This window comes from Camelus dromedarius, chromosome 4, assembly GCF_036321535.1.
Source record: "Camelus dromedarius isolate mCamDro1 chromosome 4, mCamDro1.pat, whole genome shotgun sequence".
NCBI lineage: Eukaryota > Metazoa > Chordata > Mammalia > Artiodactyla > Camelidae > Camelus > Camelus dromedarius.
Window position 1 is genome coordinate 70,679,195 of NC_087439.1, and position 14,968 is coordinate 70,694,162.

Genomic DNA, 14,968 nt, shown 5'->3' on the forward strand with positions numbered 1-14,968 from the left:
TTCGTTGCTGCCTCTGGGCCTTGATGATCTGGCTCCTGCCTATCCCACCAGCAGCATTTCTCACCCCCCCCCCCCCACATGTATCCTGGGGGCCAGGCATTAAGAGCTGCTTGCATTTCCTCCCATGCCGCCATGTTTTCTAACCTTCATATGGTCTCTTTCCTTGGAGCATTCTTTCCTCTTTTCCCCTTGGCTAATTCCTACATATATCCTTAGAGACTCAGCTTAAGTGTCCTCTCTTTCCAAAAGCCTTCTTAATCTCCAGGCTGGATTAGCCTGTGCTCATTCATGGCTCTTGGCACACTCCACTACTGTGGATGACTTTAAAGCATGGACTTTTTCTCTCAACTGTATTCTTATGCCTAGCACATTATTTGGCATTAGTAGATGGTCAGTTAGTGTTTGTGTAATGAATGAGTGAATGAGCAATCTTTAGGTACTCTGTAAAACAGACTCACTAATTCTTTCTATTGGACATGTTCTGATGTTCATTAATTTTCAAATGAGGAATTGCTAGGAAATAAGACAACGGCAAATGAAAATCTTTTGGCCACAGGGAGATGTGTGAAAGAAACAAGAGAGAAACTAGGAGGAAAACAAATATTCTTGAGAAAAGCTTCATGCTTCTTTATGGTCTTTTTGATGAGAAGATAACAGAAATATCTGAAGAGTGATGAAATAGAAAATAGTATTTATAGATTATTAGTTAATAAAAATTATTCTTTCTGGATCACTCTGACAGAACAAAACTTAATATTCTCAGTTTTATTACAGGTTGAGAAATATAACTGACACTGACATGCACACACAGACAGACATCCTGAAATCCATACCAGCCTTAAAATGCGTTGTGCTAAGAACGACTTCACTGCTTGAGCAAGACCCTGATCCTTTGTGTGTATTATACACTAAATGAACAGCAGATCCTGGCTACTTTAGGAGGGACACATCGTGAGAATGTTAAGAATCCTTGGATTTGTGAGTACCCCTAGTGTATATCATATCCCCAATAAAACTAAAGTAAGAATGAAAAGAGAGGGTGAGTTCTTCAGACTCTTAATGAGTCAATAAATAAAGGATTGGAGTGATTTAAAAACTATTTTTTGGCAGAGAATCATTGAATTGTTAGACTACTGCACTTTCTCTTAATTCCATCACCAGTCTCAGCAGTTGACCTTACATTTAGGGCCATTAAAAAAATCAATACTCTTCTTTTTAAAAAATAACTTCATAAAAGCTATTGCAGATGTTACAATGAATATAGACCACAACACTGAGGTTGGCTCGGAGGTTGGTGAGGTGCACTCACTCGCTTAGTGATGGTCATCTGTCTCCCAGCCTTGAGAGCTCTATGATTTGAGTTTGCCTCTGTAAAATGACAAAGTATATGTGTCCCTGATTTCTGAAGTCATTTGCAAATTGTCAAAACTGGCCTTCAAGTCCACAAATACCTGAAGTTCACCATCTATATAATTTTTAAAAATCCTATCATTTTTATCTGAAAATACTCCTTAAAAGCAATCGACCAAAAAGAAAACAAAAAGTTGAGAATGCTCTGTAGATTCCTGTAAGTAGATGTTTTAAATTGCTTTTTGAACTCAATTCCAGGGGGTTTCAGGTATTTTCAGAGTAGTGTTATATTCATTTTCTTAAAGACAAATGGGGAGTGTTAAGCTCAAAGAGATGTAAGAATTTTTTGCTGAGGTCTCTGAGCAAATCAAGGGAACAAATAAGCTTCTTATATTCTAAGCCCTGAAGCAGGTACTCTGTGCTTATATGGGTAGTTCCATTGGAATGGGGAGTTGGCATTTAATGGGTTGAGACTTTCAGTTTTGCGAGATGAAAAGAGTTCTGGAGATTGATTACACAACAGCATGAATCTCCCAAGCACTATTGAACTGTACACTTAAAAATTGTTAAGATGGCAAATTTTATGTTATGTGTATTTTACCACAATTAAAAAAATGTCAGGGGATAGGAGGAGAGGAGGAATTATGCTCCAGGCAAAGAGAACAGTATGTTCAAAAGCTTGGAAATAAGAAAGGGATTTGCATTAGCCTAAGGTCTTTTTATTACTAGGAGTTGAGAAGGAATAAAAGTTTTCTTTTCCTTATGGGGTATAGAGCTTGCCATGGGCCAATTCTGAAGTTTCCCTTTGGCACACTACCATTTTCCTTTCTGTACTTTTCTCCATGTGCTTCCTTTTCCATAGAGTTAATGTCCTGTTCATCCAAGACCTCCAGGGTACCCACCAGTCTAGCATGTTTCACCCCTTAAAACTCTACTTATCTCCCAAATTATCCACCTCTCTTTCCATTGCATCAGAATTTTTAGTCCTTCAGAGCAGCTGTTCTCAACTAGCTTGCAAGAGGACAGCCATCTGATTAAATACATTTTTACTAAAGTGTGAATGACTGTTAACCTCTCAGAAGTATCAGCCTTTTAAGAGATTACTTCAGAATTCAAAATGAATCTATTATTGGTGAGATTTTAATAGTAGAATGAAGTAAAATTGTAACATTTTCAGCCATATTAAGAAAAGTATTTTTGGTCTGGAGAGCTATCCTGTAAACAAACCTATCTGGCTTGATAGTCTCTTTTAGCAATTTAGTTCTCCCAAACTGTTCCTACGTGTTTTTTCAGCTTCTCCCTGTATCTTTGAAAGTTGCAAATCATTTTCAGTGTTACTCACAAAAGGGTTTCTGATGCTGAGTAAGGGGAATTAGAGGGAGAAAAGAATATGCAACAGAAGTCATTTATTAGTATGAGTCATTATTAAGTCAGGAACTTCCTAAACTCTCACATATTGTCAGATAGAAACGTGCCTATTTAGATTGACATCACTACTAACCATGCGTAGTGGTAAAAATGCAGGCTGCTACAGGTCAAAGCCCAGCTTCACCACTTAGTTGTGTGACCTTGGGCAAGTCACTCAATCTCTCTGAGCCACATTATCCTGGGTGAAAAGTGAGGATAATAATAGAATTTACCTCCCATCATTGCTATGGGGATGAAGTGAAATAATGAATATAAAACACTCAGCACAATGTTTGGCATATCAAAGGTAGACAGCAATGGTAGTTACCATCTTCATCATCATCCTTCACTAGAGGGCTCCTATTAAGAGCCGTTCTGGCCCAGTTCCAACGAACAAGTGAGAATGAACATGACTGACACTGCAACTCTTCCCACCATGGTCAGGATGTCCCTTCAAGGAGAATGGCGAGAGGGGCAATGCAGAATGCCAGGCTCCCAAGTATTTCTCTGCTTAATAGATTTTGAGACTGGCAAACATATGATTGTGCCCTTTTTCCTTCTAGTTTTGCAGTCTCCAGCAAAAACAGTGTCCTCCACCCAACTCTGGCTCCAGCCCTTGATCTGTGGCATTGCTTCCTGTTACTCTAGCAGGTCCCTCATGCAGGATTCATCACTGCCTGCCCCAAAATAAGCAGTGAGGAAGACCACACACATTTCTCTATTAATCAAAGACTATTTTTAGGATTGAGAGAAAGTCTTTACTTAATCATCCTTTCCCACTGGTATGAAGCAGAAGCAGCAATGGCAGTGGGTGGAGAATGAACTACAGTCAACCTGCACTCCCAGTTTTTGCTTATTTCTCCATCGGGGAAGCGAAATAGAAGAGGAAGCTTGAAAAAAGAGAACTGGCCTCAGCCCTCCACTTAGAATACAAGCCTTTTCCAGGCAGTTTTCTAGTTTGTGGATGTGCAGATTGAACTGTGCACAACTCTGGGAGGCAGTGCCTACCTCATTATAATGTGAATTGTGCAGCGTATGACCTGCAGGACCCACAGGACACCCCCGCAGATTCTCCTTCCTGGTCCAGCTCAGCACAAGCATTTGGTTCACTTTTCTTCTCCCCTAACACTCACACTCACACCGTAGCACACAGGGCTCCCCACAAGTAACTCTTGAGGATACTCCATTTCTCAGGCTCTCCAAGAGATACGTTTTCTTTCCTACTTACTACTATATTTGGGGAGAAATTGTGTGTTTCTGGAGGTCGAGGTATGAAATAATATGTATGTGAGTCAAATGACAGAGAGGAGAAGTAAAAGTGACTCTTTAGGGGACAGTTTTACCTTTTAGAAGATGTTGAATACTGGACGACTCCTTTCCATGGCTGGTATTTGAATTGGTAGATTCATAGGCTGAAAAACAATAAGGGTTTTACCTGTGAACGTGAAAAAGTCTTGAGAAAAAAAAGCTATTTTCCTTACCCCAAGACAGGGGAAAACAAAGTGGATGCCTTGATGCCTCAGCCTCGTAATGAATTAGATTGTTTTGACAACCCTAAACTGCTATCATGGAGGGAAGGTTGATCTAGGATTTAAAAAGCATTGGAGAAAATAGTATTTTTATTTAAGATGTTGAAGGGTGAAACACCGCAGGTGCTGTGATGCTTAAGTTCTGAGAGGAGAGCTTTTGACAGAGCAAGAGCATGAAATAGTTAATGCCTGACACCTGCCGTGAGGAGATGCCCAGATTTGAACAGCAGATGTGCAGCGATGGGGGATGACAGACAAGCATGAGGAGCCCCAGCTTCCAGCTGCAGTGCAAATTCAGAGGCTAGACCAGGGAGGCAGGAGGGATTCTAGCCCATCTGATTCCAGCCAAAAAGACAGACTGGCTTTTGCATAGCCCTGATGAATTTTTTTTGTTTGTTTTTTGAGATCTCTTAGAGTCGCCTTGGGTAAGAATTATTCTCCTAGCTGTACTTGTCAATCAAATGAAAACTAGTTAAAATAATGCTGTTTTAAGGGCTGAAGAGAATGAGGATGACACACCAGAGCAAGGCAGTTAAGGGAGAGGTAGAGTAAAGAGTGGCTCCGAAACGGAAGGACAGTTTTAATGGGAAATTTGGTGTGTGTGTGAAAGGTCGAGAGAGAGAGAGGTGTGAGATATCAAGGAAATAGAAATGGGGATGAAAAAGATCAGAGGGAATTGAATACATCTGAAAAAAATCTTGAGATCTATCTAACTACCCTCAACTCATTTCCAAATACACGTATGTGTGTATATATGTGTGTGCGCATGTATGTGTGTACGTATTTATACTTCATTATTTCATTGCTGATAATACATATACTGGAGATACTGCCAAAAAAAAAAATGTTTGGTTTACTGATTTGCTGAACTGTGGTGGGGCTTGGAAAAGCCTGCTGCCTGGTGCCTCCCCACCTCGGTGCGCATGCATACAGCCACATACACACACAGAGCTTAGGCTGAGCAGGGCAACTTGGGATTCTGAGAACCAACACTGGAGAGAGAAAAAAGCCATAATTAGTGTTAAGTGTTGACCCTACAGTTCAAGAATAGATGCTCTGGAGAATGGGAAATGAGAACAAACATTAATTATTGAGTAGGGACCTTGGAGACAGACACTCTGGATTAAAAGGAGAGAGATAAATTGCATAATGAATGTTAATTTTCCCTCAAAGAATTGAGTGGTCGGTGGTTGGAAGGGAAAAAGAGGCTAAAACAATCATGAAAGAGAAAGCTCAATGTGTGTCAGGGTGAGAAGGTACAGGAGGGTTATACAAACACTTTCCATCACTGCTGCCCGCCTCGCTGCTTCCTTACTCACAGCTCCCAAGAAATCTGCTATCACGGTTTTCCTTAGAATTCTTACTATTTAGCACAGTTGTCTGCTAGGAAGCTCAGTCACTTCCCCAGGAGCACTTAAGCCTGAAAACAGCCACAGTGCATGACAAGCTCAGAGGCACATGACACTGAAGTTTATTTTTTATGTGTGTTGGTAGGAGTTTGACTTAAATCAAGGGAGGTACGGGAGCTGAGTGCCACGCAGGAGGGGGCTGCAGCCCTGTGTGTGCCACGGGGTAACTCTGGCCCTGAGGCCTTGATTGTTGTTTTATCTTAATTACAGTACATGACACATATGTCCTCCCCCACCCCCAGAGTAGTCCTCTTAACTGAGAGTGAAAACAGAGAAACAGTAATTTGAGTAGAATATTGGAAATGAGAATTGTAGCCAGATTTGTAAAGAGATTCTACAAACGGTCTTGTCACTGGCTGCTCAGATTCAGGGTGTCTGGTGGCATCCCCACATCCAGTCGGCTGCCCCGGGGATTGTCCCTTTGCTGTGTCTCCTGCGTCTGTCCACTGCCTCCCATCTAGGCCCTCATCAGCTGTTGTCTGGATGATTCTGCAGTAACCGGAGCACTTGGCCTTTTCTCTTGCCTGTTCCTTCACACTGGAACACATATTGGGTCACATAACATCCCTCCTCAAGCATCTGTGATTTCTTATTGCCTAAAAAGCAGCATTTCAGTTCTCCCTTGGCACACAAGGCCTCCCCTGGCCTGGCCCTGGCCTGACTTTCAGCCCCATCTTCCCGCATGAAGCCCCTCCATGGAGCATTCCTACAGGCTACTCATCATTTCCCGCGTGCACTCTGCTTTCCTCTCTCTTTGCCTTTGTTCATGCTGCTTCCTCGGCTGGTCATGTCTTTCTCTCTTCTCTGTTTATTTGCTTCTACCAGTTTCTTTAAGGTCAATACAAATGGGGATTCCTCTGCAAAAATCCTTTCTCGTCCGCCAGGTTAGAATTAATCACTCCTTCCCTGCATTGTGGTGTTTAGGCCTCTGTTACAGCACTCACTTCATTCTGTTGTCAGGGAATGTCAGTTATTTGTGAATCTGTTCTCACGTGGGCTGTGAGGTCCTTGAGGGCTGCAGCCACAGGGCCTGGTGTTGAGCCCTGGCAAGTGGGATAAGAAGAACACAATCCCGTGATAGGTAGCCTGGGAATGAAGACGCTCAGCTGCTCAGCAGGCGTAATCAATGTGCACAAGGGGGTTAACTCCTTGAGTTTCAGTTTGCTCACCTATGACGTGTGAATGAAAATACTCCCTTCGTAGGATTATTGGGATGGTGGAATGAGATGACAAGTACCTGAGCATGTTTGCTCTTGATTTTATTAACATCCTTCCTTGTCCCTTGGACATGATGGGCAGTCCATCTATTTGATCTAAGGAGTTGGACACAATATAATGGGTCTTCTCTCTTTTAGGTCCAATAATATTTTACACTGGAATTTAACTTATTACTTTACTAGATGTATTGCAAAAATGATCTGATTTGATGGTCAGAAAGCAAATGCAAACTAGCATGGCAGGTATTATTATAGTTGCATTATATTTGTTAAGGAACATGGTTAGCTGCTGTAACAAAGAGACTCTAAAAGGTAAACATTTATTTCTCTTTCGGGTAAGAGTCCAGAGGGAGGTGGGCAGATCAGGGTAACTCTGATCCATGAAGTTATTTGGGTACTGTGGTTCTTTATATCTTACGGCTTCATCATGCCCTGAACTATTGCCCTCTTCCACATGGTTGAAGCTACTTCACCACTACAACCAAGTCCAAGGGGAAAGAGGAAGAGGAGGGCAAGTGATTTCCTTGCCAAGGAAATGACTTGGAAGTTGCACATGTTGCTTCTGTTCACATTTCATCAGCCACAACTCAGTCACATGACCATACCTGGCTGCAGGGGAGGCTGGGAAATGTAATTTCTAGCCGGGTAGCCATGTGTTCAGCTAAACCTCAGGGTAGGGGATTCTATTAATAAAAAATAATGGAAAATGGATATTGGAGAACAATTAAAGTCTTTGCTACTCACAGTTTTAATCAATATTTATGGGCAATGTTCTGGGAGCACCTATGGTGTTCTCTGGGATATTCAAAAGTAGAAGATCTATCCACAGGAATTTTAAATCTTGGAGGAGAATCAGAAAGAGTAAAAAAGATAAAGGAAGTGAAGGAGTGCCTAGTGAGAGACCCAGGTAGATAGTAGCCATCATTGTGGGCTGAGGTGGTTAGGTGAGGTGTTACAGTGAAGTCCCCCCTTAGACGAGAGGGACCAGAGGCAGTAAGATTTAATGAGAAGAGCTTTGGCTTAAGTAGGTGCAGGAAGATCTGGGTTTGAGCCTTAGATTTGCCACATAGAAGCTGTGTGACTGAGCAAATCACCATGCCTCTCTGGGCCTCAGCTTCCTTATTCATAACATGAGAATTTTCAAACTGTGGTCTCATAGTTCTAGTGGTTCTTCAGAGACCCCACTCCCAAGAACCATTTTGGGAGAGAAAGAATTAGCTGGGCTGTGAAGAAGTTGGGGGAGGACACAGTCAGACCATCCTCACTTCAACCAGGCAGCTCTGCTTTCATCCATTTTATCTGTAGGTGTCCTCAGAAAGTCATTTGATAAAATTCTTCACTGCCTAAACACTGTTGGAGGTGATGCCTACGTTCCCTCTTGACCCTAGGGTTCTCTGAAACAGAAAAAATGCAAGGGAGGTAGAAGTCACAGCTTCACAGGCTCTGTAAGAAAAAAATACGAGTACATATGCAAAAAATGAAGAGGAATTATATATTCTTCAACACTTCATATCGACTTTTTCCTTAAAAAAAGAATTTCCAGCAGATTCAGAGAGAACTATTATTTTTGAAGTTTTTCTTCTTTGGAAGGCATGAAGTGGTGATAACATTACATTTTCAGCCAAATTTGAGGTAGGGGTGTCTTTGTACTTGGAGGAATCATGAGAGGTTTTTTGTCAAAGGAAAGGGGACTCCCCAGTGGCTTTGGTGGCTCTCTGTGGGTGGCCATCCGAACACTCCAGAGTGGGCTGCTGATGCTGTGCTGGTCTCCCTACTGTGAGGGGAAGGACCCTCTTCTCTCTGAAGTCCCGACAGGCACAGTTAGCACTGCCTTGGAGTCCTTGTGCCGGACCCAAATTAGCCCCATGCCGAGCCTCGTGGGAATCATCCCTAATTTCTGCAAGGAGAGGAGAGTATATGGGTCAGGAGAATAGAAATCTCCAGGTATTTTCAGAAGAGACGGAGCTACTGAAGAGAACTCAGCACTTACAAAGTTGCTGCAGCAACTGCCTCTTGACACGGTCTTCACGAGCTCGCCTGCCAGCAGTTAGCTGAAGCGCCTCACTTCTGCCCTTCAAATCTTGTGCAGGTGTATATACTTGGCACCACCTAATTTGCTTCCAGCCCCCGAACTGCAAAGGTTATCTGGGAAATGTGGTCTTTAGCCTCCCAGCCTCTGCAGTACAGGAAGGTCCCTGAAGGAAATGCTGGGTGCCAGGCGGCCATATCCAACTATGTTTTCCTTATTCCAACACTTGAGACCTGGTTCGTCCACCAACATGATTGCTTATGGATTATTAACAAACACTGATTGGGAAAAAGGGCCTTATTGCCACTCAGGCTTCCTCCTACTTTCCTCTACTTCTTTTTACTCCAAAATGGAGGGATTGTGGACTCAGTGAGTCCGAACTGATGTTTGGAAAGTGAAAACAAGAACAGTCATGAATTACTGAATGGCTGAGATCCTGCTTCAGGATTTAGACAACAGAACTGCCCTATGGGGAGAGTCTCCTTGGGGAGAGTCTCCATGGGAAAGGGTTTTTTTTTTTTTGTTTGTTTGTTTGTTTTTAAGTAACATATAGCATTACAGCTGGAAGGAGCCTTAGAAATCATCAGTTTAGCATTTTCCAAAGTGTGTTCCAAAAACTATTTAGATGGACATGATGCTTTGTTAAAAACAAGAAAGGATTCAGGGGTCAAATAGGTTTGGGAAACATTGCATATGCTCATCTTGAGCCGTAATCCACGTCAGAATTGTAGAGCTCTGTGAAGTCCTGCAGTAAGGAATCTGCTTTGCTTTAGCCCACTAGTTTCCAAACTTATTTGGCCTCAGAAACTTTGTTTTTTTTTTTCTTTCTCCAAAATGCCTGGAGTTGGAATTCTATGGGACATACACCGGGAGGATTGGATCTAATCCCAATTCCTCTTTTTCCATATGGAGAACCTGAGTTCCAAAGCAGTGAAATCATTTGCCCATGATCACAGGAATCACAGGTGGTAGTGCTGAGAATAAAACCCAAGACTTCGGGCATTTAATGCAGAGTTCTTGCTTCTTCATCTGACAGATTTCTCTACTTGAAAATCTCCAGGCATTTTCACTAAGGCAACAGCTGCTAAGAGAAAGGCTACTCAAGGAAAATCATACTTTGTCAAATATCCACAACATGGGAGGATCCTTTTACCCATGGGTCCCCACAACCAATTATCACAAATGACAAATCAAGAGGACACAGGGAAAGTCAACCACTTAGCATATGTTTGCCCCCAAATAATCGGTGTTTTGAGACCAGCTAGGATATTCTTGGACGCTTCATCTTTCTGTTTACCAAATTACAGACCTTCAGGAAATGACACCAAGTATATTATCTATTATGAAAACAAATTACCCCCAAATCTGGTGACTTAAAGCAATAAACCTTTATTATATCTCTTTGGGAATTTCTTTGGGAATCTGTGAGTGGCTTAGCTCTGTGATTCTGCATTGAGACTGCAGTTACAATGCCAAGCAGAGATGCAGTCATCTGGAGGTTTCACTGGTACTGGACTGTCTCCTCTTAAGGTAGTCTCAGAAATCACACACTGTCACTTATGTCATATTCTTTCTTTATTATACGTGAGCCACTGTGTCTTGCCCATACTCAAGGGGAAGAGAATTGGGCTCCCCCTTTTGAAGGAATAAGTGTCAAAGAATTTGTAGACATATTTTAAAACCATCACACCAAGAAAGAGTTGTAAGAGAAAGGATGCTAATTAAATGGCCAAAAAACCAAGGCATATTTTGGGGCTAGAAATCCATTTAGGACAAGAACAAGTGTCAACTGGAAACTCTGAAAGAGATAAAGAATTTAAATTTGCATGGGACCTAGAATCCCAAACTGAAGCATTGGCACAGACATCCTTGAATGTCTTGCAATAAAAAACTTCTGAATAGAAAACCTCTGAAAGAAAACTTCTATTGCTGCCACCGTGACTAGGAGAATAGGTGAAGGATTTGAATCAAGGATAAGCAATTTGGAGAGCATAGCCAATGTTTTGACTTTTATCCTTCCAAGTTAATTTTTCCTTTCTTAAGCCTTTGAATTTTCTAAGTGTTGCAATATCCCAACATGACCAAGAGGGTCAAATTCCAGCTCAAGTTTTCAAATCTTTTTTTTCCTTCTGAAGGTTTATATTCATTTCTCTATGCTATCTGAAAGCAAGATACCATGATCTAATTGCTTAAGAATTCATTTCCAAATAGATGTTGACAGAGTCTGAAAGTCTCAGAAAGATCAGACAGATCATATTCTCTCCTTTACCCAAGATTTTTTTAAATTAAAAAAACTAACAACTATGACCCCCCCCCCCCAACTTTCCTTTGTGGCACCTGGGGTATTCCATCAATCAACATGTGTTTCTTGGACATATGATAAAGATAAGAGGTTCTCTGGGACTCATAATGTATTTGGGAGTTAAACAGAAAACAGATGCAGATAAATACAATAATCACAAACGTGGGATTGAGAGAGATGAATGGGCTGAGGCTACATTGGGGCAGTTCTGTGAGATAGGTGAACTTATTAAGGACAGTGTCCCATAAAAGATGTGCTTGACCCTGGAATTTAAAACTGTTCTAAATATTTGAGGGCAACATGGGCAAAGGCTGGGAGATAAGAGAAGGAAGATTGAATTTTTGGGCCATTAAACGGATGGTAAAAGGATGGGCTTGAATGTAGTGGGAGGTGAGACAGGAAGAGTAGGGTGGGGATGTTGAGCAAGATGAACAAACAGCTGCAAAGAATTTGGTGTGGTTGGAGCAAATCTTTTGCAGGAGTTGAAAATTTTTTTCAATATACTGCTTCTCAAACAAAACAAAATAAAACAAGCCTTTCAATTAATAGAGACTTTTAGAAAGCTGGACCTGTTGTGTAGGGAGATATGGGTTTAAGGCTCTGCCCTGCCTTCCAGGGCCCTATCCAGTCACCATCAGGACTGGAGGTACACCAGCTGTAGATGGAGGAAAGGCTAGAGAGAGGCCAGTGACCGACCGACTGACTGGCTTGCTGGCTGGCTGCTGGCTGTTTGATGATTCATTTATTCATTTATTCAACAAGCTCACAGTGAATGACTTTAGGTTTGAGAGGCAAGTAGGATTAAATACATTGTTCATGGGACTGGGACAAATGGCAGGCAAGTCTCAATTTATTCAGCCTGAGTTTCATTTCTCTCTCTCTTTCTTTTGTTTGTGTGGAAATTATTGGAAGATTTTGATGAACATTTATTGTGCTCCTGCTCTGTATGTGTCAGGGACTATGCTAAGTGCCAGGGATACCAAAATGACCTAAACATGATACTGGCGATGTGACGACAAACTTAAATATGTAAGCTAAATATTTCCTTTCCTGCTTCTGGCTTTTGCTTTGCCAAAAGGGGACTATTTCTCTTGGAAAAGAGTGGACAAATGTGCAGCAGGTGAACAGCATCATATTTGTGTTCCAGCTGTTGTACCAGCTGTGTCCCACTGACTGGCCTCCACCTGTCTCACTCCTGCTTCCGCCAATTCCAAGCTGAGTTATTTTTATATTCATATCATGAGATGGCCCAGCTGGTGATGGAAGTGCTGTCATGCTGAATTTGGAACCGAATGCATTCTAGTTTCTGGAAACACACGTAGTAGGTGGCTACTTCCACAGCAACAGATACAACATGTAAAGTGCTGCAGTAGTCAGGGAACTTCTCAGTTGCTGATGGAGGAGTGGGATCCTCTGATTTCAGATGCATGAGGAATCTTGGACACAGGAAAAGACTGACCCAAAGTCATCTGACAACACAGAGGACAAGCCAGGGCTGCTCAAATCTCTTGACTCCAAATCCATGCTCTTTTTATTAAGGCAGTCATGACATAACCCACCAAATGAGTGCAGATTTTAATCTCCCCAGTCAGGAGGCCTGCTGGCTGGACATCTCATGCATACACATGATGGTTCCTGGGTGGTTGACACTCATCACCCTCTGACTTCATTTTTTTTCCCCCTTTGCAAGATGGTTATTGCCCAGAGCCAGCATCTCTTTTCCAAAAAGTGAACATGCCAGAAGGGTTTTTGGAAACTGCCTTGATATCTGTCAGGAGCCAGATGATTCGCAGCAATGAACCAATGCACATAACAAGGGTACCTGATTGGATTACCAATTAGCCACCTCCACCTCTGGAGGGCGGTTGGGAAGAAGAGAAAAGGCAATGTTTAGTTTGGGCAAATACCAAAAGGGTTTTATCATCCTCATCAAGGCATCAGCACGGCACATTAGGCCTACTCCAAAGCTATTCCACGGGAACGTCTCTCTCCAGATGCTCCAGCAAGAGCAAACTTGTTATGCAAACATTGGGTTATTGTGTCTGAGCTGCAGAAGCACCTCTGTCTGTGTCAGCGAGAGGGGAGAAACTGGCTGACTTGCGTCTGTTTTTAATGATGTCTCTGCTGCTGGGAAGTTTGGAAGCTGCAGGTAAAAATCTCCCCCCTGTGAAAATGAGGCTGACCTGGGATGTATCATCTTACCTTCAGCCGGCAGAAGCTCCTCGGTTTGGGTCAGCCCTGGGAGGGACAGGCAGATGTTTTCCCCATCTGGACCCAGCAAGAAGTGTCCCAGAGTGGGGTCTCTGGAATTTTCTTGAAAAGAAGCACAAGCATGGGCAGTGTTAGCACCAGTGAAGGGGAGGGAAGCTGAACCTGGACTGCGCTCCCCGAATCCCCCTCGGGCAGGTGCATGTGCTTATGTGCTTGCCTGGGTGCAAGGTCAGCCCCATTCCTGGGATTCAGCAGAGCAGGGCCATTGTTTAGGCCCCTCACCTGGAATCCATGTGGGATGAACCGGATGGGGCTGCCACTAGCCTATGTCATGCCTTTTGTGAGGGTCTGGAAAAGGGGGATCCTCTGGTCTCAGGCAGCCCTACAGGGCTGAGGTGAGGCAGGTGAGGCGCACCTTGTGCGGAGGAAAGGGAGTCCAGTCCTCCAGGTGTGTGCAGCTCAGCCCCTGTGTGCAGGGCTCAGTGATTCTAGCCTCTGCTTCCTGCTCTGTCACATGCTGCTGTGCGGTACCCTGCAGCACAGCCGTGCCCTATGCAGATGCTGGGACTGCTTAGTGATTCTAGGGCGCTCAGGCCAAGGAGGAGAAGGAAGCAGTATTTCCCTGAGTTACTTAGAAAGATTGAAAGTGTTTCTGTAACTTTATCTTCCCTATTTCCAAGGCAAAATGTCAGGAGTAGAGTTGGCCATCAGCGATAGTGGACACTTACAAGTACGTAAACACATACACAGAGGCACGGCACACACACAGAAACACAGACTTACACATGTTTACACTGAGGCATGCACACATATGCATATACGCACTCATGAGGCATGCACACACATGCACTCATAGGCATACAAACACATACGTACCCTCAGACACACATATGCCTTCATACACACACTGATTTACATACACTCAGCCTGCACACTTGAGGCTTCGGGCTGCATTCTTGTCATAGTTATGGCCCTGGCATTCATTCTAATCAGATTCTTTTTATAAAGATGTCCAAAGTAGGGTGTGTGTGTCTGCGTGTCTGTGCATCTAGTGTCATTTGTCCTGGGCTTTGCAACCTCCTAGGAATACCCTTGGTGCTAATATGACGTACCTAAAGTTTGATTCATTTGCTCAAAGTTAAGAGGGCATCATTCTCACAAAAGTATAACAGGGAGGGGAAGCGGGGGGATTGTAAGAGGAAGATTCCATCTTGAAATAGTCGGTAAGTTTCTTTGGAGGGAGGGAGGGAGAGAGAGATAGAGAATTTGATTTTGACCATTTCAGCCTTAAACAGAGACGCTACAAACACATAATGTAGTTACTGATCCAGGTATTGAATTGACGCTTACAAGGCTTCAAATATACATGCTTGGGTTGAGGCAGGGGGAGAGGGAGGCATCTGTCTCTGAGCAAGCATGAGATGAAATGAAAGATGTGGTATCTGTTGTCTTCCTGGTGGCCCTCAGTTGCCACATTCCTCTCAGAGTGTGAGTTTCTCATGGCCCTGAGTGTG

The 14,968-nt window shown here is 43.0% G+C and overlaps 1 protein-coding gene and 1 long non-coding RNA gene across 3 annotated transcripts in view; one reads left to right on the plus strand and one right to left on the minus strand.

The window, feature by feature from the left end:
- KIAA2012 (KIAA2012 ortholog) overlaps positions 1 to 14,968 on the minus strand; it is a 108,809-nt gene that overhangs the window by 60,845 nt on the left and 32,996 nt on the right. For both annotated transcript variants that reach the window (XM_031451980.2, XM_064485099.1), the window contains 2 exons: positions 13,446 to 13,556; positions 4,101 to 4,169 (listed from right to left, as the gene is read on the minus strand). In XM_031451980.2, coding sequence (XP_031307840.2) covers positions 4,101 to 4,169; positions 13,446 to 13,556 — 180 coding nt within the window. The remainder of the gene's footprint in view (positions 1 to 4,100; positions 4,170 to 13,445; positions 13,557 to 14,968) is intronic.
- Positions 1 to 14,968, plus strand: part of LOC135321151 (uncharacterized) — a 133,768-nt gene that overhangs the window by 6,007 nt on the left and 112,793 nt on the right. The window lies entirely within an intron of this gene.